This window comes from Penicillium vulpinum (genome assembly GCF_028829585.1).
Source record: "Penicillium vulpinum strain IBT 29486 chromosome Unknown utg000003l_segment0_segment0, whole genome shotgun sequence".
Lineage (NCBI taxonomy): Eukaryota > Fungi > Ascomycota > Eurotiomycetes > Eurotiales > Aspergillaceae > Penicillium > Penicillium vulpinum.
This window is the reverse complement of record NW_026643243.1, coordinates 7,307,066-7,328,426: the sequence shown is the minus strand read 5'-3', so window position 1 is coordinate 7,328,426 and position 21,361 is coordinate 7,307,066. Positions and strand designations below refer to the sequence as shown.

At 47.0% G+C, this 21,361-nt stretch overlaps 10 protein-coding genes across 10 annotated transcripts; 3 read left to right on the top strand and 7 right to left on the bottom strand.

Annotated features, from left to right (window-relative positions):
- Positions 1-102: 102 nt before the first annotated feature.
- Positions 103-1,575, bottom strand: N7479_007814 (SNG1 family protein; the record flags this gene model as incomplete). Its single annotated transcript, XM_057255508.1, has 3 exons — positions 103-251; positions 315-1,397; positions 1,461-1,575. 3 exons carry the CDS (start codon positions 1,573-1,575, stop codon positions 103-105), a joined length of 1,347 nt encoding a protein of 448 aa, XP_057109370.1.
- A 920-nt stretch (positions 1,576-2,495) lies between these two features.
- Positions 2,496-2,864, bottom strand: N7479_007813 (uncharacterized protein; the record flags this gene model as incomplete). Its single annotated transcript, XM_057255507.1, has 1 exon — positions 2,496-2,864. One exon carries the CDS (start codon positions 2,862-2,864, stop codon positions 2,496-2,498), a length of 369 nt encoding a protein of 122 aa, XP_057109369.1.
- Positions 2,865-4,416: 1,552 nt separating this feature from the next.
- N7479_007812 (PQ-loop repeat-containing protein) lies at positions 4,417-5,593 on the top strand (the record flags this gene model as incomplete). The annotated part of the gene is made up of 5 exons (XM_057255506.1): positions 4,417-4,641; positions 4,692-4,709; positions 4,769-4,972; positions 5,025-5,298; positions 5,352-5,593. The coding sequence occupies 5 exons, from the start codon at positions 4,417-4,419 to the stop codon at positions 5,591-5,593; spliced, it is 963 nt and encodes a 320-aa protein (XP_057109368.1).
- A 583-nt stretch (positions 5,594-6,176) lies between these two features.
- N7479_007811 (uncharacterized protein) lies at positions 6,177-7,263 on the bottom strand (the record flags this gene model as incomplete). Its single annotated transcript, XM_057255505.1, has 3 exons — positions 6,177-6,324; positions 6,410-6,877; positions 6,941-7,263. The coding sequence occupies 3 exons, from the start codon at positions 7,261-7,263 to the stop codon at positions 6,177-6,179; spliced, it is 939 nt and encodes a 312-aa protein (XP_057109367.1).
- A 1,690-nt stretch (positions 7,264-8,953) lies between these two features.
- Positions 8,954-10,402, bottom strand: N7479_007810 (putative ribosome associated DnaJ chaperone Zuotin; the record flags this gene model as incomplete). Its single annotated transcript, XM_057255504.1, has 3 exons — positions 10,243-10,402; positions 10,049-10,189; positions 8,954-9,997 (listed from the first exon to the last, which is right to left on the bottom strand). Exons 1-3 carry the CDS (start codon positions 10,393-10,395, stop codon positions 8,954-8,956), a joined length of 1,338 nt encoding a protein of 445 aa, XP_057109366.1. The 5' UTR covers positions 10,396-10,402.
- Positions 10,403-10,792: 390 nt separating this feature from the next.
- Positions 10,793-11,295, top strand: N7479_007809 (LYR motif-containing protein; the record flags this gene model as incomplete). Its single annotated transcript, XM_057255503.1, has 3 exons — positions 10,793-10,868; positions 10,933-11,109; positions 11,201-11,295. The coding sequence occupies 3 exons, from the start codon at positions 10,793-10,795 to the stop codon at positions 11,293-11,295; spliced, it is 348 nt and encodes a 115-aa protein (XP_057109365.1).
- Positions 11,296-11,622: 327 nt separating this feature from the next.
- On the bottom strand, positions 11,623-12,829 carry slt11 (Pre-mRNA-splicing factor ECM2; the record flags this gene model as incomplete). The annotated part of the gene is made up of 2 exons (XM_057255502.1): positions 11,623-12,633; positions 12,692-12,829. 2 exons carry the CDS (start codon positions 12,827-12,829, stop codon positions 11,623-11,625), a joined length of 1,149 nt encoding a protein of 382 aa, XP_057109364.1.
- A 516-nt stretch (positions 12,830-13,345) lies between these two features.
- erg6 (sterol 24-C-methyltransferase) lies at positions 13,346-14,597 on the top strand (the record flags this gene model as incomplete). Its single annotated transcript, XM_057255501.1, has 3 exons — positions 13,346-13,549; positions 13,610-13,644; positions 13,703-14,597. 3 exons carry the CDS (start codon positions 13,346-13,348, stop codon positions 14,595-14,597), a joined length of 1,134 nt encoding a protein of 377 aa, XP_057109363.1.
- Positions 14,598-15,085: 488 nt separating this feature from the next.
- Positions 15,086-17,134, bottom strand: N7479_007806 (ankyrin repeat domain-containing protein; the record flags this gene model as incomplete). The annotated part of the gene is made up of 1 exon (XM_057255500.1): positions 15,086-17,134. The coding sequence occupies one exon, from the start codon at positions 17,132-17,134 to the stop codon at positions 15,086-15,088; it is 2,049 nt and encodes a 682-aa protein (XP_057109362.1).
- A 1,575-nt stretch (positions 17,135-18,709) lies between these two features.
- N7479_007805 (uncharacterized protein) lies at positions 18,710-19,391 on the bottom strand (the record flags this gene model as incomplete). Its single annotated transcript, XM_057255499.1, has 3 exons — positions 18,710-18,983; positions 19,132-19,188; positions 19,300-19,391. 3 exons carry the CDS (start codon positions 19,389-19,391, stop codon positions 18,710-18,712), a joined length of 423 nt encoding a protein of 140 aa, XP_057109361.1.
- Between the last annotated feature and the right edge of the window lie 1,970 nt (positions 19,392-21,361).

Sequence of the window (21,361 nt, the reverse complement as noted above, 5' to 3'; positions counted from 1 at the left end):
AGGCAGCCACCAAAGCAGCAAGGAACTACATAATTACTATAAATGACTATCCCTACCCATCCACGCCTGTTAACCTCCTATTCACAACCTGTTTTACCCAATTTATGCGCTCCGCTTCATTCTCCACCGCATGATTAAAGTTGCGACAGGGAAAAAGGCCAAGGATACTGCAATCCAAGCGAACAGAATACCAAAGTCCAATCCAATGCGCGAATGGGTATCGAAAAGGATGGTTCGCAGAGCTTCGACAACTAGAAAAAAAAGTTAGATCAACAGTAACAAAGCACCGTAACCACGACGAGGGGAAAACTTACTTCGGTGTAAGGGCCATGCATATCCCCATCTATAGAAACCTGCAGCTAAATCAAGGTTATAGAAACCTGTTGCAACATTCGTAATAACCCAGAAAATCAGGAAGAAAGCACTCCATGGGAGTCCAAGGATCATAGCCATGTTCTCACAAGGGAATCCCAAAGCAGCCATGCCAACCCAGTTCAGCATCCAAAACACGACAAATGAGCCACGGCCATAGGCATTGGGATTAGTTTCAGACAGGAAATCCGACCCTTCGCCATTGCTGAATGGGATCTGGAAAGCCAGCGACACAAGCGAGTAGCACAGCGAAAGAAAGAAGTAAGCCACGATGCTTGAGAGAATGCGCCAAATGAGCCAATGTGGCACCTTCAGCGGCGGATGGCCAATTGGCTTCATGAACTCAGCATGAACAGGCATCATGAATGGGAAGTTGAAGAATGCAATAATGATCAGATAGATCAGACCGATTGTCACGGCGGGCGCAGCAACAGCCGGGGCAAAAGGTCGTAGATCAACGGACGTGAACCCAATGGCCGGGTTAATCGCCTGTGGAGGCACGGATGACAGGTTTCTGACAGACGAGGCTATAGACTGGACCCATTGTGGGCCGAACTCTGCTAGCACCATGTTCTGTAGGGTGGCCAGGTTGGGTGTGATATAGGTGGAGTAGGTTGTTTGATCGCGCGCGGAGATGAAGACTGTGTCGATGGCACTGGTCGGATCGTACGTCTTGTTGTCGTTAGCAACTGCATCCCGGAGCAGTGCTGTCGCGCCAGGGTTGATTATTATAGCGGCATAGGCATGTTGATGGTAGACATCTCGGCGCACGGCCAAAGGGTCATAGTTGAAGTCGGCAGGGGATCTGATAGTGTAGCCAATGTGGCGGGCGTCAGACTGCAGGAATTTGTTGGTGACATCGATAACTGTTGGGCCGACGATGGTGTCGTTGGAGAGGTATGGATCAACTTGGCCGTCGAAATCGACAACCCATACCGTCAACGCTGAGAAGTGGGCCTCAGTGTTGTATTGGGATCCCCAGAAGAGACATAGCACACTGAACACGAAGACGCAGAGAATTAACACTAATTGTTTTGGTTAGTTTTTCTTGCATTCCGCGAGGTCGCAAAATTTGAACTTTTGCTTACAAGTGCGAGCCCATTGGAAGAATACGCGTTGTCGAACCTCCTTGAGAGATGGATCAAAGAATGATACAGGCGCAGGCGGGCTGGCCTCACCGTCCAACTCAGCTTTTACCGTCATGACTGAACAGCGTGCAGGGAATATGCGACTATGAAAAACTGCGACTGGGTCATATTAATAGTTGAACAACTACACGCGAAAACATGTTCATCCGGTTGCGGCGTTATAGTTTTCCCTCGGGGTTTGTCCATTCTTGGAAGTTCCCTGCCTTAACTCCGAGTGAGACCGAGATCTGATAATTTCTGCAGTGGCAAGTGATAACCCTAAATACAAAAAAACAAAACAACATTAAACTGTGGAGTTTTAGTTACCAATAGGATAAAACTATAGCCGCACTCTATGAAATATACACGCGAAGGAGTGGTACACTAAGGAAGAATTTTGGTGTATACATAACCTTGGAACATCCTGGACTCAACCAACGGAGTTGGATCAGTCAAGACCATTGTGCATCGTATTGAGCAATTTTTTTTCCAATTAAATGCTTCCCTAATGGTTTAATTATCCCGGCGCGTCGTGTAGAAAATAATCCCTGTTGTATCAAGTTACCCGCCATTGCGCGTCCCCGTTTCATCAAGCTGATCCCATTCAGTTTACAGGGCCACGCATGAAGGTCCGACGCTATGAAGTGAAGCAGTGTGCGAATCGTGTGAAAGTTCACATCCCTCTATTTTCATAATATCTATGTTGCATAGGCCATCGACACAACTCCGATACCAGAACACAGACCAACAATGACCGTAGATTGCGATCGGCGAGTATAGTAGAAACAGCGCAATATTGCAAAATTTTGATCGTAAATTCATTTCATTTAATCTAAGGGTATCATTAAAAAATCTGTATATATCCTTTCCCACCGAGGGATTCCAATTGATCTTCCAGCGGACTTTCGAACAGGTTGCGCATAGGATGTAGGAGCCCGTCCGAGACCCTTGACTGTGTCAAACGGCGACATGCGAAAAGAAGGGAGTTGAAGATGTTCAGGCGCAGGTGACTTGGTATGAACCGTAGCGGCGCCTTGTTCCAGCCATGCGACAAGTTTGAGTGGCATTGGCTTGGCTGGCGATATCGGAGAATTCGTTCTGGTCGCACATGGTGTTATCGAACAACTCGATGCGACAACCTTCGGCGACAGAGTTCAGCGTATAGGCAGAGGCAACGCTGTGGAGGTCGGCACGACAGCCTGTGCTGCCAGATCCAGCATGAGGGTCACCGATAGTCCCATTGCATGAGGGCGACGGGAAAAGGGTGAAGGACCATTGAATGTTGCGACCGAGGAGGGGGAATGCGGAGGAGAAGTTGAAAAGTAGAGTCAGGGCCATGAGGCAGAGGTGGAGAGTAGAGACCATCGTTTGAGAATATTGACGGTGTATGCGATTGAGGGTTGAGAAGGGAGCGCAAGTCGAATAGAGAGGGTGGTCTGGTTCTTAAGGGTCTAAGTAGAGAAGAGACAGGGGAAGTCCCACAATTTATTATGGACCCACTCAGGATTTCAAGAGTTCATTTTAAAATTTTATATTTAAGGAGAAATTAATATATTTTGCATACCAAGACCAGTTCACATAGAGTACTACTATACTTCGATTTTCAGCCAAACATTTCACATACAAAGTATAGTAAAGAATTTCCTTCACAATGTGGAAAATCCCCCAACAACGGGTTTTCATTCCTGATGATATCATGCCGAGTAGATGATCATTTAATCCTATTTGGGTAAGTGGGGGCTGGGATATCCATCTTACGCAGATGCGTACGTACTCTCTCTTAGGTATTCTCCGAACACTCTCTAAAGTGTGATATTCTATTTTTGGTCGCTTGATATAAATATGGTGGCGGGACATATATCAAAACCAGGCTGGTACATGTGCCACCTCTCAGCCGATAGGGCAAAACAGCTGACATAAGATTTATGTTCCAGAGGTTCATGAAGAAGTCTTATGCTTTTTTCTGCTTTTATCTGCCGTCTTGCTATAATAAAAAAAGACATTTAAGAAGATTGCCAAAAAAAAGGACTGCAAGGCCACATAAGTGACCGACTATTTTTATAATTTTAACTGAAGTTTCCGATGTTTCTTCCATGGTTTTTTTTCTTATACTATGGACATCCCCTATTTGAAGTTGCTCGGCTTTTTTAACCCAATATCCTACAAAGGAATATCCTAAACCTGTTGAAAACGTTCAAAAAATCGCATCCATATTGTATAAACATATGATTTCCTTCCATATTATAGCTTGAACTAGATTGTAGATTTGAAACATTTTGGAATATCCTCGACCAAAAAAAAAAGTATACCTTTCCCTACCGGATCCTTACCAACCTTGGAAGCAGTCAAATCCCTTTTCGGGTGGGTTGCTACATCGCAGTACAAACTATCGCGAAATGCAAAATGCAAAATGCTAAAATGTACCCTTTGTTAGGGGTTCACATCTTAAGGTACGCAAAATCATGGATTTTTCGGCTCTGGAAACAGATATACTAATTTTACGACTTTTAAAATATATATTATCTGAAGAGATCAATCTCCTATAATATATAATCCTTGGAAAGGGGTAGGATATGCATGTGAATGAAGACTTTTGTGGCAATGTGTGCAATGCTTTGATCAAGAGAGGACATCAGGATTCGATCTGTATTTCTGCGTAGTATTAGCCTTCGTCTTTACAGTCTCCATGGCCACCCACCTTCATGGAGACAGGCACACACCCAATCGGTAATTGAGCCATGTCAATTGTGGAGCTTTCCCCAAGTTTCCAAGGTTGCTGTAGTATATGTATTTCAATTTTATTGATAAACTTGAAAGTTGATAATAGAGAGAACTAGAGAGAAACCAAAAAGATCAATACTTAAATGCAATGATATCTCTACTTGGTACTTGTCTGATAGCTCTCATCAGTACCACCATGACATCCCTCGAGAGACCAAAACAAGAGACTTTGCCAGGTCGCAGCGCAGTTCATGGTGTTGACCCAATGATAAGTGAGGAAACGGGCCCACCTTCACGTGTCCCGGATATTTTCTTATCAGATGCCATTCTGAGTTTCTCTTGTTCTCGCTGTTCCAATGAACAAGCCCTTCTAAATATGGAAAACCGTATTGCGGAGAATGTTCTCGGTACTCTAGGTGCAGTGAGTTCCAGTTCCCCCAATTGGTAGACCGAACTGACTATTTTTTCTAGGTTTGCTGGTCTATCCAAGTACGCGGTTCCTATGTGCCAATTATTATGTTTAGGCCCGCGCTAATCCCCCTGTACAGCTTCTTCCCCAAATAATCATCAATTACAGGAGACATGACACCGAGGGGCTGCAAGGGTCAATGATGCTCTTGTGGGCGGCCGCAGGAGTTCCCCTTGGGGTGTACAACATTGTGGAAGATTTCAATATTGCCCTAAGGATTCAGCCCCAAATTCTGACAACACTCAGCCTCCTTACTTGGGCACAATGTCTTTATTATGGAAAGGTAAATATTTGTTTTATCCAACATGATCTTTGTAATACTCATCTAGACTCAGAAATACCGAATTATGAAATGCTGTGTCGCAGTCACTTCGCTCCTGCTGCTGTTGGGCGGCATTGAAGCTGGACTCATATTTGCCTTACGAGCTGCAAAAAGCCATGGACTGGAATGGCCTCTTATATTGATGGCGGTTTTAAGTGCATGTTTACTCGCAGCAGGTGTGCTGACACATTACTGGGACATTTATCTCCACAGAACTGTTCGAGGAATCAGCTTCATATTCGTTGGAATTGATGCTGCTGGGGACTTGTTTTCGCTCGTCTCTGTCTGTAAGTCAACTTGATCATCTGGTAGAGATGACCAGTGGCTGATATGTAAGTAGTGTTTGGACCAACCATTGATATCCTTGGGATAATTATCTATGGAACTGAATTGACACTTTGGGTGGGCATATTTATCTGTGGCGGTATATTCAACCTCCGGCCCTGGATTAAAGAGCGTTCTGAGCAGCGAAATGGCAATCGTCAGGACCCGGTGGCTCTGCATCCAATGCCCTCGTCGACTTCTGTGTTCAGAACCGCGTCCGGATCTCAAGTGGTGGGAAGAAGGCCATGGCAAAGTTGATAACGAATTAGCAATTTATCATTTTAAATACTTCCGCATCAAATTATGGTTATGTATTTATACATTTTACGGTCTTATTTCTTTTGTTGATGTTGTCGTGGTGGCCACATTCATGTGATATGATCCCGAGCAGCTCAATGTCTACGAACGGGTATAGTATTGTAGAACTCGAAGTTTGAGATGGGTTTGAGTTACACGAGTGGAGCTGGATGGAGCTGGATGGAGCTGGATGGAGCTGGATGGAGCGGTTGTCAGACTCAGATTCAACTTTATCTCAGGAATGCGCCTGAAAACGTTCAGTCCCGCCGCACCCAGACCCGCTCGCTTGCTTAGGATACATATTTCCTTTCAATTTGATGCTTCTCAGTCACTCTGTATTAATGATATTCCACAGGCTATTTCCGAAGAAAATCTAGACGAATATTCACGTGTGTTTATTGTTATGTGGAAATCACTTCGTTCCTTGTGTAGCTGTGCCAAGAATCCTCAGAATTACATTTCCATCTCGGTACATTATCCCATTTCTCATTGTTCACTGTATATGTGTGCGCATTCTTGGTGACTGGGAAGTAGCGGCCCTTGCCTACAATTTCGCCTTGCTTGCCTTCGGACGTCTCCCGGTATCAACATCAGACCACCAAGGAAAGCTGGGCGGGGCATCACCCTCAAGAGTTGCATTAAAATTTGGCTTTCGTTTCTCGAAGAATGCTTCGATGCCTTCCTTTGAGTCCCTTTAATACAGAATAAGTAGTCAGTATTGGTTCTTGTCATATGAAATTGTCCAAGACTTGATGAAAGGAGGCCGAGGAAACATACTTCCCACTAAACATATGGTACAGCACCGCCGAATCAACTATATGAGTCTCCTCAGCACTCCCTGGATTCCGCCACATGAGTTCCCGCGAAAGATATGATGCCATAGGGCTAACATTCTCTGCAATTTCCGTCGCAAGCTCCAAAGCACGCCCGACTACCTGGGCTGGCTCAGGATATGTCTCCTGAAACAGCGTCCCAAAATTTGGCGACGTAGGAGGAAAGATGCCGCCAGTTGTGATTAAATACAGAGCATTTGAATAGCCAATCAACCGCGGGAGAAAGAATGAAGAGCTTGATTCCATCGTTAGACCCCGTCGCGGGAAGACAAATCCGTACTTGGACTTCTGGCAGCCAATGCGTATGGCAGCCGGCAGAGACATTGTCATACCCAATCCGACAGCGGAGCCCTGCATAGCCGCTATAGTAGGCTTGCGGCAGCGGTGGATGGCCAAGGCGAGACGGCCACCGCTATTGATATCGGTATTAGCGGAGTGGAGACGTGAGCTATGGGCTGGAACTTCATTATATTACCTATCACGGTGATCCTTGTTTCTCTCCTTCTCCATTCCACTGAATCCTCGCTCAAGGTCCGCACCCGCACAGAACATCTTGCCAGCACCAGTAAGCACCACGACTTTAACTCGTTCGTCAACATCAAACATGGGGTATATCTTCTCAAACACATGCATCATCTCCAAAGTGAATGAATTGTGCTTTTCCGGTCGGTTTAGTGTCACCATAATCACAGGGGTTGCTTCAGGAGCCCCGGCCGGGTGGTGGGAGACTTTGACATCGGTCAATGGAAGAGTCTCGTAAGACTTGGGAATATCGATAGTATCTGGATCGAAAATCATGGTCACTAAAGATGAACTAGATTGAAATTTACTTCACAATTTGCTGCGATATATTGGTAACTTATATGCCAATCTATGCTCGGCTTACGCATACCCGATCAGTAATCATCAAGTTTGCCTAGGTGGGCAGCAAACCTGGGCCGCGGTTGAAATATGATTTGCGTGGGGTTATGATTATATTATCTCGGAACATATTGAAAGCTAGAAGCAGCATGTGTCCTGAAGGGATAGATTTGACTGAATTCATCCTTGACGGACATACCAGCCGAAATAGTATCACCACCGTCGGCGGTTTCCATTATCACTCCAACATAGCCTTGTGGCTCATCTTTATCACAAAAGGGTATTCCAGCAATGCTCAGATGGACTCAGTCTCACATTTACTGTAGGCTCTATTCTCGGTCGTTATTTACGTCTTTTTTTTAAGATAGGCCTGTTTCCGAACCGGGGGTATATTATGCCAGACATGGGATTATAAAAGAAGAAAATGACGTGATAGCTTTCAAAAAGGATTATGCCTAAATACATATATCGTATCGAATTCATCGTGTCATGTGTCTAGCAAATGCCACAGCCATGTATTCCGTTGCATGATTCGGCGGGAAAATAGCTGATAGATAAGCAGTCCAGCCTGGAATATCGTTGCAAAATGTATACGCTCTAACAGTTTCACGCCATTCAGGGTGCCAGCCTGCAAGTTCCCAGTCTAACACTGCAGCTACATGACCCTGGTCATCAACCAGGATGTTTCTTGGTGCCAGATCACCGTGCGTGAAAACTATATTATCCTCCGGTTGTTTAATAGCCGTATAGTTTAGCATGGAGTCCGGGGCCGAGGTCGTCAATCTCGAAAATAGGTATTCATCGAAGTAGATTGGGTGCTGTGTATATATATTTGTATGTCTGGAAGACCCCAGATGGTCGTACTTTAGCTCTCGTAGTTGCTGTATATAACCGTGTAGTTCCTGCGCGACAGACACTTTTTGTGATGGAATCATGCTGGACCAGGCATCTTGCAGCGTTTGGCCTTCGATATAGTCCATTAAGATAGACCTAATGCCACCATCGTGGATTTGGATCTCGTGAACGCGGGGAATCGGGATAGTCGTGTTTTCGGCGATATAACGCATATTCTCAGCTTCAAGCTCTATGTATTGGGAATGTCCGTATTTAAGCAATCTGTCTTTGGCAACTCGTATTATCTTCCGAAGATTGGGTTCTTGTCGCTCTAAATGCCTCCACTAGTTAACATGATGGTAATCCCTGGGATAACTTCAAACATACTGACCCTCGCCAGAGACATCCATGGCGTCTACGAAGACCATCTGTTGTGAGACCCCTCACTAGAGAAACGAGTCTGTAAACAGATTATCAGAGAGCGAGGCACTGTTTGATCCATGACCAATCACGTGGTTGGGAGTGGTCGCATATGCAGTTGGCTGAATGCAGTAACCTTGTAAGTTGGGCGTAGCCCGTAGTCCCAAAGCTAACAAACAGTACTGTGGGGATGCAGAATCGAGGAGGACCATATGTAGCGGGACAAATATTACAAATAATACATAGATAGTGGACTGGATTGCGTTTAGATCAGAGCATCATGTATTTTTCTACTCTATGTGGCGTGAATAGTCATGATCAGGAAAGCCTAGGTACATAGGCTACCCCTCATCTATCTGATAGACAAGAATATTTAAACGAAGACCTTGGTCTCGCCGGCCTTCAGCTTGCCAGCATCAACAAGGCGCTTAGCCTCACCAGACCAAGCGGTCTTAACGGCAGCACCATCAGTACCGGCGATGGTGAGCTTCTCGGCCAGAACGGCGAGCTCATCAACATCGATCTTGGCCATGATAAGGTCGACATCGCTGAGGACACCGTCGATCTCAGCAGCAGTGGGCTCACCGGCGGAGAAGTAGTTGACCTCTTTAACGGAACCCTTGAGGATACGCTTGTTCTTCTTGGAAGCGTTCTTAGCGGCCTCCTTGGCCTTCTTGGCCTTCTCACGGTCAGCCTTGGCAGTCTCCTCAGCGTTCTTCTTGCGCTCCTCCTCAGCGGCCTTAGCAGCCTCCTTCTCCTCCTTGAGACGGCGCATCTCCTCCTCCTTAGCAAGACGCTTAGCGTCCTTGCCGGCACGAGCCTGCTGGCGGAACTTCTTAATACGCTCATCGGAAGCGAGACACTCGTCAACGAGCTCACGCAGACGGACGGTGTCCTCGGTCTTACGCTTGCGGCGGGCGTTGGCGTTCTTCTTCTCGACATGACGCTTCTGGTCACGGCTCTCTCCATCATCAGGCACATCCTCATCAAGGTACTCGAAAGTCCTCCAGCTGTCAACGTTGTACCAGAAGTTGTAGAAAGCCTCGACGTGCTCCTGGGTGCTGTTCTCGTCGCCGAGTGTGGGCACGGGCTGCTTGTTAGAGAAGCGACCCTCTGCAACAAACACGGGGCCCCAGGCCTTGTAGAACTTGCTACCAGTGAGCTTCTTAGTGGGGGGCTCAACGTCGGCGTTCTCATCGACGGAATCGAACTGGCGACGGCGAGTGGGGTCCAGAAGCAGATCGGTGGCCTTCTGGATGCACTTGAAGAAGCTGTCGTTCTCGTCGCTGTTACCCTGGGCGGCCTTCTTGTCAGGGTGGTGACGCAGGACCTTCTTGCGGTGAGCCCGCTTGATCTGCTCGGGGGTTGCGCGCCAGCGGTACTTCTTCAAACCCAAAACGGCGTAGTGATCCTGGCCCTGCTAAGGAGTTAGAATTTCGCCAACCAGGATACATGTTACATTACTGACCTTCCAGTCCTTGGCCTCACGGGCAAGCATCATAGGGTCCTCATCTTCAGAGATATCATCATCCTCCTCAGTCTCAGTCTTCTTGACATTGTTCTGGGCCTGGAGGCGCTCATCCTCGGAGAAAGTACGGTTGTGACGAGACTAGAGGGTGGTTAATATTGACGGGAAAAAAGGACTGCATTTGTAGAACTTACTCGGCGAGCGTGAGCCAGGAAATGCGGGCCAACGGGCTCCACGTTGCGCTTGGTGGCACCGGACAGAGCACCGACGATCTTGAAATCCTTCTCGCCAGCCCAGCCCTGAGGCAAGGCAGGAAGGGAGATGTTAACAACCTGAGCAGCAGCCATTGTATAATGGTTATTGGTGATGGTACCAAGTTGTGTGTGGAGAGCGTTGGGTCCCGCGATGGAATTTTTTGCATACATTTTTTTCTGCCTCAAATATCCGCCTCTATAGCCAATCACGGATCAGATGTTTTTGGAGTTTCCAGATTGGCAATACCGCCAGGCCTTGTTCCTTCTATTGACTTGTACATTCAAATTTTCTGGTTTAGTCGATCTTCGTTCTTGTTCAGATAATTGTAACTCCTACTTCGCATCTACACCATCACCCATAGCTCCGCCCTATCTTATCCGTGCCGATCATCCGCAGCGACAATTTGCAACCTGTGCTTCTCGACCTGTTTCTAAATACACTCAAGTCTATACTTCTTCTATACTTCTCTGTGACATTCCGATTTTCACTATGGCCACCTCCACTGCCGCTGCCGCTAAGAGCGCATATCGCCAACTTCTCCGGTCCACCCGGGTTGTCTTCCACAGTTCGTTTGACAAACACAACCGGCACTTAAGCTTTTGTTTCCCTCATACTGACGCCCGCTATAGATGATCTCCCAGTCCTCATGGCTGCACGCCAGGAAGCGCGCGAGAATTTTGAGAAGAACCGTCGCCCAGCCGTCGACACTGGAATGCAAATCAACCATGCGATCGAGGTTGCAAATATCCTGCGCCACAACATCGTCCAAGGCTCGAGGGAGCAGGGAGATGAATCTGCTAAGTGGGGTATGTCTTCCATTAACCTGGCGATCCAATTGATGGTTTTTTACTCATAGTATTATGCACACTGTTTGCTAACGAGCGATTGTTTCTACAGAACTCAATATCCACGAGCAGATCGAACGCGGTGATAACGAATCTATCAAAATCGGCGATCAGGATGTGAAGATTCATAAGGCTTGCTCGTCATGATGGTTTTTTCTCCTGCCATGATGCTCAGTGGAATCTGAGCGCACTCTCCGAGTCCATTCAAAGTCTAAACGACAATGAAAATGACGTTGAAGTCAGCCTGTGAGCCTATGTCAAATCGACGGCAGATGGAACAGTCAAATAAGCTACAACAGTGACCGGACATGTATTATAAGATACCCGACTCTTTTATTCATTGGCGTCTCCGGGGTATTTTCGATTGAAGTACATAGATCTGCATAGAATGATGATCCCTGATAACGCCCGCTCCGAACCCTAAGTTACATGCAAACTTGATTGCTTTTAATGGTATCTCCGCGCAAGTTTTGTTTAGTCGCCATTCATGCTGGCGTACTGGACCTCGCCTGATCCGGGTGGCGGTGCAACAACATGAGGCTGAGCTTTCTCCTGGCCAACACCCTCGCCTGCAGAGGTAATGGCTTGTCGGTCTACTTGCTTGCCTTTTCCAACTGTTCCCACAGTCTGACGACCCTCACGAGCATTTTGCATTCTTTCTTCACGGTCAAGGTTATCCAGTGGCTTCGGCTTTCCCCAGCGAACACGCAGAGGGCAGCCCTGGATGATGGCCTTGCCTTGGCAGTGGTTTGCGGCGGTTTCGGCGTCTGCGCGGTTGACGTAGTTGATAAAAGCACAGTGGGAGCGATGAGAGCAAATAAGCGACCGGAGTTGGCCAAATTCACTGAAAAAGGTGCGGAGCGCATGTTCGGGGAGATCGTCTTCCACGCCTGTAATGAACAAGGATGTGACGTTGGGATCCGTAGGGGGGATGATATCCGCAGCCGAGGGTGGCAACTGGGTGGTACTAGGAAATGGGCGACCACCGCGACCACCACCTCGCCCTCCACGACCTGGAAGGCGGTTTCCGACGCGGCTTTCACTGGTGCGAACCGGACCGGGCCCATTTCCATAACGACTGTTTGTTCGTGGTTGATCCGTCGCCGTGCGTTCCTCTTTCTCTTCTTCAGCAGGTGCTTCGATTCGTCGGGGTTTGCGGTAATATGGTTCGCTGTTTGCGAGGCGTCGCAAAAGCTCGCGAGCCTTGTCGTCTGTCTTTTCGTATTCTTCGATCGCACCACGGCCCTCTTCGATTTCCTTCTCGTTGTTCTGCGCGTAATACTCGCGATTGATGGAGCTTTCCGGGCCTGGGGCGACCATTTTCAGAGCAGCATCACGGACGGCAAGGGGAAGACCAAACGACAAATCTAGCATGCAGCATTGACAGCAGTTCTTCAAGCGTGCACATGTGAGGCAGATGATGGATCGCTTTTGGCGGGAGGTCCGATCGGCCTTCCAACGGAAGATAGTGAAGGGGCGCGTGCACTAAGTAGTTAGTATTTGGCCATGAAAAAGCTTCGAGGGAGCAAAAAAAAAGACTTACGATCTTGCATTCTGCGCCATGGTCTTCCTTGATCATCTGCACATAGGGATTTTCGGGAAGGCAGTTTTCACAGACAGATGGGAAGTCTGTCGATTCCCAGCCGGATCGGTTCAAATCATGCTTAATTTGGGGAGGCATATCGGAGTATGAGGTTAGTTGATCCGAGACGTGAGAGAGCTTCCAGGTTGGATTATCAAGATCGATAGAAGTGGCGTGTGGCTCAGTGTGGCTAATTGATCACGTGAACGTAGTGCATCAGGTCACTTTTTTTTCTACCGGGAGATGCAGCGTCCGACTCAGCCACAGCCCGGAAGTTGGTGTCCCGTGAGTAAGGAAGAGTGTGGCCACCCCAAACAGACCCCCCCAGAGGACACTAAAGCTCGGGCTAGTTGTTCGGTGGAACCCCCTGATTGGCTCTCCACTTCGGATTGTCAAAAAGTTGCTTGGGATTCGACTCTTATTTATTTCCCCTTTCTCCTACTTCTCCAGTCGCAATCCATTCCCTTCAATTTGTGCCCTCTTGCTTCGCTTCTCTTGTGGTATTTCCAATCTTGGTTTACCTTGTCTTTTTTCACTTGAAAAATCTTGGAAATTGACTCTTTTTCGCCTCTTTACAATCTACCCCTTTTAATCTTTGCGACTCGTTTATTCACTATGGCTCCCTCTGCATTGGAACGTGAGGACAAGGCGCGCGATGCGGCCTTCAACAAGGCTCTGCACGGCCAGTCTGCCAAGGCCCAAGGTGGTCTCGCTGCTATGCGCGGAAAGGACTCCGCCGCCCAGAAGGCTGCCGTCGACGAATACTTCAAGCACTGGGACAACAAAAATGCCGTTGATGAGACACCTGAAATCCGTGAGGTATGGCAATGCGCATCCAACACAATTGGTTCTTATCGCTAACAGTTCCTGCATGAATAGGCCCGCAAGGCTGAATATGCCACCTTGACCAGACAGTACGTCCAGAAACAAACCCTATTAATTGAAGCCTCTCATGCTGATGAATTTTTACAGCTACTACAACCTGGCCACCGACTTCTACGAGTACGGATGGGGCTCTTCCTTCCACTTCTGCCGCTTTGCCTACGGTGAGCCTTTCCACCAGGCCATTGCCCGCCACGAGCACTACCTTGCCCTCCAGGCTGGTATCACAGAGGACATGAAAGTTCTGGATGTTGGCTGTGGTGTTGGTGGTCCCGCTCGTGAGATGGTCAAGTTCACTGGTGCTCATGTCACCGGTCTGAACAACAACGACTACCAGATCGACCGGGCTACCCACTACGCGCACAAGCAAGGTCTCTCGGACAAGATGGCCTTTGTCAAGGGCGACTTCATGCAGATGAACTTCCCCGACAACACATTCGATGCCGTGTACGCTATTGAAGCCACCGTCCACGCCCCAGAGCTTGTCGGTGTTTACAGCGAGATCTTCCGTGTCCTGAAGCCAGGCGGTACCTTCGCTGTGTACGAGTGGCTCATGACTGACGACTATAACAACGATGATGCCGAGCACCGCCGCATCCGTCTCGGTATCGAGCAGGGTGATGGTATCTCTAACATGGTCCGTATCTCTGATGGCCTCGAGGCCATGAAGAACGCTGGCTTTAATGTGAAGCATCATGAGGATCTCGCTGCTCGCCCCGACCCCATTCCCTGGTACTACCCGCTGGCGGGCTCCTTCAAGCACATGGGTTCAGCGTGGGATTTCTTCACCATCGCTCGCATGACCTGGTGGGGCCGTGGCCTTGCCCACCGCTTTGTCGGTGCTGGCGAGTCCATCGGTATTTTCCCCAAGGGTTCCCAGAAGACCGCCGACAGCCTCGCCTTGGCTGCTGACTGTCTGGTTGAAGGTGCTCAGAAGAACCTCTTTACCCCCATGTACCTCATGGTCGGCAAGAAGCCTGAGTAAATCTTGAGCAACAACGGTGTTAGCGGTTTTTCTGTGTAAAAATATTACCCCCGGCGTGCACGTTCTCCCCTGGTCCCCATCTTATTTCATTTGATCTTCTTTCTTCACGTTACCCTCCGCATGTCACCAGGGGATTTTTCTTGGCTCAAATCTGACCCAATGTCGGTAGAGAATGAGCCGCGTGCCGCTTTCTACTAATCGATGGTGTCATTAATTTTTTCCTTCTCTTGTTTCTTTTACCTGTCAAGATAGCAATGTAATAGTCATTGAGTCAAGAATAACGAGCAAAGGATTAGTATTGTGTTATGTTGGTTTTTTTTTTGTCTTTGTGTATTCGCAGCGCACATACTGTTAGAACTTCATATATAGATATTCTACTCCGTACATGTCTTTGATTTATTTCTTTGGATTACTGGCCAATCGACCTTGGGACAGTGAGCTATCATCGGCAGAGGAAACCATTTAACCAAACCATCCTTCTTGTCATATTATAGGTACCCTGAGACCGGAGGGACCAACATTGGCATGCGTCCGTCCGTATAAACATTAGTATCATATAGATCCCTGGCACCATATGCACATAGCAACTCTACCATAGCAGCTGCCCCATCCCTTGAATGGAGGCACTCGGAGGCCCACCGTACGATTGAATAAGATGAATAGCACGAAGTCCCCCCAACCGAGATGTTCGGATCTGCTCCACGACGAAGCAATAACTCCGCCACTTCAACGTTGCATTGCCAGACAGCCAGATGAAGAGGTGTCTGGCCCATCATAGAATCGTTCACATCTAGGCCCTTGGCAATCATCTTTCCAATGAACGAACAATTCATAGACCTGGTCGCATTGAACAGTGACGTCTCCTTCTTCCAATGCGGAACAAAAGGGTCTGCACCATGGTCAAGCAAAATCTCAGCCATCTCATAATGTTTCAGCCTCATGGCCTTTGCCAGAGGCGAAAGTGGGATCCTCGAGCGGTGGGTTCTTGAGCAGTTGAGATTCCCCGGGTAGTCATTAGGGTTGGCACCACAGTCAAGAAGCATTTTGATCGTATCCTTGTGGCAATTTGATATAGCCCAGAACAGGATTGTCTGATTTCGCGATGCTCGTTTCGGGTCTGCACCGTTTTCAAGGAGCAACCGCACAAGATCATCCCTAGCAGATGGCTGAAGCATGCTATTTCCCCGAACAGCAAGCCAGAGAGGAGTTATCCCAAACACTGGATCGGCATAATTGGGATTGGCTCCCTTTTCTAGCAACAATGATATAATCACATTACTACGAGCCGCCCTCGTTGAATGTTCTGGATTTGGCGATTGAAGCCCAAAATCGGCAACAGCGAGGCAAAGTGGTGTTTGAAAAACCCTGGATCGACTCGCGCCTGCTTCGGTATCGGCACCTTCATCTAGGAGCATCTTCATGATTTTCCAGTACCGAAATAGAGTTGCCAGATAGAGCGGTGTCTGATCCTGTGAGTTTCGCACGTTGATCCCGGCGCCTAGCTCCAACAATCCCTTCAATTCTTCGGGTGCTCGGACTTCTATTACGGCAAGACAGAGCGGCGTGTTGTTCCCGCAAAATCTTGTATCAATATGAACACCCAGTCGAACCATCTCTTTGCACAAAGGCAGACAGCCGGTAGCGGCTCCTAGATAAAGAAGCATAGCGCCATACTTCTCCATGGTATATGGATCTTCCAATGTCTTTCTCAGTTTGGGAAGATCGGAAACTAGAGACCTGGCAAGCTTGACCCCACAGCTACAGAAACCAGTTCTCTCAATAATACTGCTGCGACTCAGCAAAAACAGCGCACACTCTAGATGACCATTTGCCACTGTTGCGGGCACAATCAGCCCTATTCTGTGCATGTATTGTTTGCAAGTGAGATTATCATACTCTCTCATAGCAAGAATATAATCAACACACAGAATATGGCCACCCTCTGCAGCTAGTCGGAGAGTAGCTTTGCGCCATGGATCTTCTACATCCAGCAGATCTGCGAAATTGATTTCCCACATGAGTTCTGGACGAAGACCTCTTCCTACAAGGTCTTTCATCATATCCAAATGGCCATTTCTTGCGGCCTGGCCAAGAAGCTGTGCATCACAACAATCGTGCATGCATTCCCCATAAATATCAGCGCCAGATTGAAGAAGTATATTGATCATAGAGATGTGACCTCCCTGAACTGCCCAGCAAAGTGGAGTATGGAAGAGTTGACAGCCGTGTGTTGGAAATCTCAAATCCCTGGTCATATTTGACGAGTCTACTGCCAGAGACTTCTGAACAACAGTGTCATAACCACGCAAGGCGCCAAACGCCAGTGAGGTTCGGCCACAATGCTGTGCATTGAACTTGTATAAGCGGGGTTCCAGCCTATCATAGAACCATTTGTTTGTTTGTGAAAGCGCGTTCAAATCTTTTTGGGTTGCGATGGAAACGTCAGCGTTGTTTGGTTCTGTTGCGGCGAATTGGGAGAAGAGGCAGTCGACTATAAGCAGCACGATCTCAACAGGTAGATCTAGGAGTGAAATCATATTGTGAAGTGAATAGAGATATATGATCTAGCATGAGAATTGTTGTGCGTTGAGCACACAGGATCTCTCAGGTGTTAATTGTTGAACAATTTCGGGGAGCTGAACTAGCTGGGGCTGAAGCGCTAGCCCTAGGGAGTATGCCGATCCTTACATAATGTGATATCGTCTCCCTGGTATCTTGGAGTATCAAGTAGTATCTGGGTATAAATTTAGAGTTATGTGGAGATTTGCGAGATAAAGTGTGACATTACCACCGGGGCAGATGCCAAAGAGGGGGTTGGGTGGGTGTGGCACTTCACCTGGCGGCTAACTAGTTATGTAGTTAGCTACATGATGACCGGGGTCGGTGCCTGAACTTGTAGGCAGATATTCACTGCGTCTAGGCAATTTTATCTCAGCAAATCCAGATTTAGATAGGGATACATTAGGGACATACTTAAATATCAGAGTCTTCTAAGTAGTAGAATTCCCCATGCCAAGGCTACCTAAGGTTTTAGATAATGCATCTGTATGTTGATAGTTAGCACCCTATAGCACCATCAAATGGAATGATTTACCCGAATAATGTTTGCCTACGTCTATCAAATGAGTACGGGAACGGAGGTAGGGGTGGTTTTTGTTTTGATCCGAAGATATTTTCCCCTTCTGTAGGCCATTGAGGGACTGTTGGATGTCCCTAGAATCAATGTTCACAGAAATTAAAGGTCGCTTGGGATAAACTTACATCATAGGTCATATTCTCATCGATGGCTACCCGTTCGACTATCAGATCCTGTCTCACGTCGAGTGCTTTCCCCCAGCTGAGCGGAAAGTCGAGCTCACCAATGATTATATCGAATATCTCCAGGGAAAGAGTATTGAACAAGGGCATCTTTCTCACTTCAGTGGCCCACCGGTCCCTCTGCTACGGAGGCTCATTGGCAGTGAACAGAATCAGAATGTGCGGATCAACAAAAAACATGGCAAAGACCTTGAGGTGATCAGGTTTTCCCTTATCGAACAGCTCAATTTGCTGGACTATATGCTGGAGGGCATAGAAAGCCATTCAGACGACCCAGACGGCTTAGAAAATTGCCTAGTCCTTAAATACGAGGTTGGTAGTTTTCGATGCCGTAAAACTACTCTATCGAGTCATGCTCATCCTATACAACCTATCGACTGCCGAACTCGCATTATCGATACATATCAATAAGTGTATCTACTGTGGACAAACGGCTTTACCTATTCATGATCATGTTTCATATCTGTTCTTCTCAATGCATATCGGAATTAAATGTGGCTCGGCATGATGTTCTCCTCATCGTAATGGTATATAGCCGTGGTACGCGTAGGTTCATTTCTCGCGTCCTCAATATACCAATTCCCACCCTCGTACTGAGGGACTTGAGGTGTCAGATGGGTATTGACAAGTTTGAATATCACATAGAGTTCTCCAAACCCTTGGTTGACACTCACTGCACGATGTTTAAGGTCTTCGTTCCAACGGCGATGCGAACGAAATGGCATGGGCTTAGTCCGGTTGAGTTTTACGTGGGTTTTTGTTTTGCCCACTCATCAAATCTTCCATGGTCCTGTTTACTCTTCCGGTGCACCTAGCTTATGGGTGCGCCCCTTTAGTGCTTTGTCTGACCTGGGGCTCTCCTTTGGGACAAACCTTCGTCCATCAGGGATGAAGAATTCTGTATAGTAACCATCGATGTCTTCATGCTTTAGAGGCTCTTCCCGTAACAGGTATTTATTCCATATTGTGATTTCAGCTTCGAAACCCCTTTCTAATGCCAGCTGAAGGGTCCCATGCATCTCTAGGTGAATGTCGTTGACACGGCTGGTTTGAGGACACCCATCTTCGCTAAACTACAGGTTTAATGGAATCCACCAACATCTCCCCCACACATCAGCGAAGACGTGGCCATAGTAAAATATGGAATCATAAAGTGCTGCACAGTGTTTATAGTCGTCATTATTATCTACACTGAAGTTTACTACATTTCCCTTACCATAAAGTGACGTGCAACAGTTGATCAGCATTATCCTCTGGGAGAGAGCGAGATATTCTGTGAATAAGAGGAAACAGAGACGGGTGGCACAAATCCAAGACAGTCCCGTTAGGTGTAAGCTGCCAATCCTTTGCGTGATCGGGAATAACTTCGAGAATACGGACGCACCTTTTCAATGCCCGGTCCAAATGTTCTGCGATAGCCCCAACAAATTTGACAACCGCCAGCTCAAAGTCGATAATGGAAACCACGCTCGTCATTTCGTAGTATGCTGCTTTGTTGCTCCTGGATGCACTTATCGATATTTAAACACTGCTATGTATTCCACAAAAATCCCCAAAGAAGTACTAACAAGGTCAAATGCGGCAGACATCATACATTACTCGTCTAACAATATGTTGCTATTCAAAATTATACGGTACTCAATCTGTGACTGATCTCAATGCTGCTACAGCGCAGGACTAGTTGAGTTGGCAGTCAACAGCAAAGCAAATAAAGCCTACACTTGCCTCCTCGGCGCCATGTCTCCCTTCATCAATGGCTGTCGTCCAGCTATGTTTCCTCTTCCACATCTAAAAGCCCTATCCTCATGAACTCTATTCAGTAATTCATCACCCCCTTTTGCGCCAATCAACACAGCAACTACCTCGTTATTCATGACTTCCACAGCTAGACGTACAGTTTTGAGTGCCAATCCATGGCCATATCGTTCTTTTATATGTTGCACTAATAACAACACATTACCATCTTTTGTTGTCTTTTCGTCAGCAATAAGGAAGAGTCCTGGGTTCAAAATGCTCCCCGCGGCGTCCTCGGCCAGAAACCGCGTGACATCGTGAGCCCTCCCTCCGATAAACGGGGAGCTGAAAGAAGGCTCGACGTGTGTTTGAGTCTCTGGGTATCTCGTATAATGGTGGATCAAATTGCTGGTCATCTCGGTGAGGAGAATAATCGTTGCTGGCGAGCTGATATTTTTGACTTTATGGTACGCTGCGTTAAGGATGCATGAGAAGGTCTAGATTCATCGATTTTTAGGGTGTTTAAGGCTCCCGAGACTTTCTAGATGCGATAATTCATGCTTACTGCAAGGCAGATCTCATGGATACTAACAGCGCTTATGAGTGGATCTCCCATTTCATATAAATTCGAATCTTGAGTATTTGTATACTAGGTTAGATGACTTGTATTGAAGACGAGCTCGATCCGTGGTGAAATAGGCACTTCAAGTACGTTCAAAATTAGTTCAAATATGATTTTGAAACTGAATTGCGAATTATCGCTCGAAACCCTGCAAAGCTAGCTGTGTTTGTGCCCCGCCCCGCCTTCCCAGTAAAAGAAAAGAAGCAAAGCCTCGAAGAGCGCGGAGGGGAAAACTTCCATATTACCTATGTTTGTTAATTCTTTAGAATTAATATCAGTAGCAGGGCGATCTAATCACACTTATACTAGACAACATTCGTGGTCTTATTTCTCCGTTAGCTAGTTTAAGCGTTGAGGGAAATGATTATGGCCTTTGTACCTTGTGTATCCAAATTTTGGAAGTTGTCCCTCTCGAAATATAGTTAGCTTCTCTAGAACCTCGGATGATTCTTCGCACGATGTGCCTGGATAGAGACTGATTGGTAAATGGAAAAAAGTCCGAGATGTCCGTGTGTAAATTGACAAGAAAAATGCCACAATTCCACTTTCGGCACTACTTTCCGCCAAACAACCTATTGAAATCCCCCAGTTCTGCCTATATTTGCAGATAATATAGTTAGTAAGGCCCTTAGTTAGGTTTGCATTATTCCTTCTTTTGTTTCCTCATCCACAAATGTAACTTGCTAGAAGACACGTGACCCATCTGTTTGCTCCCAGGTCTCAGTGCTCAGTAACTACGGAGTACAAAGTAGATACTAGTTCCTTTCTCTCTCTGCGAATTCGGATGTTTTTCAAATTCTTTTTCCAGTACCTCTTCAGATCTATCTGTGCTCATAGCTCTTGTTTCTATTCATGAACAAACTGATCTAATCTTAGCTAGGGCAGGAGGCGAAAAGAGATCATACAAACTTCGAAGGCTTAATTCAACCTCTAGTACTCCGTATATAACTTTGCATATAGCCAATCTATCAGAGTATTCTCTTTGATGAGTGTCGTTCTTATAAATGAGAACATGAGTGGAGATATATGTTCAAGGCTTTAAGTCTCAAAACAAGACGCCAAGAAAAAGGCCAAGAAGCAGGTAAGCATA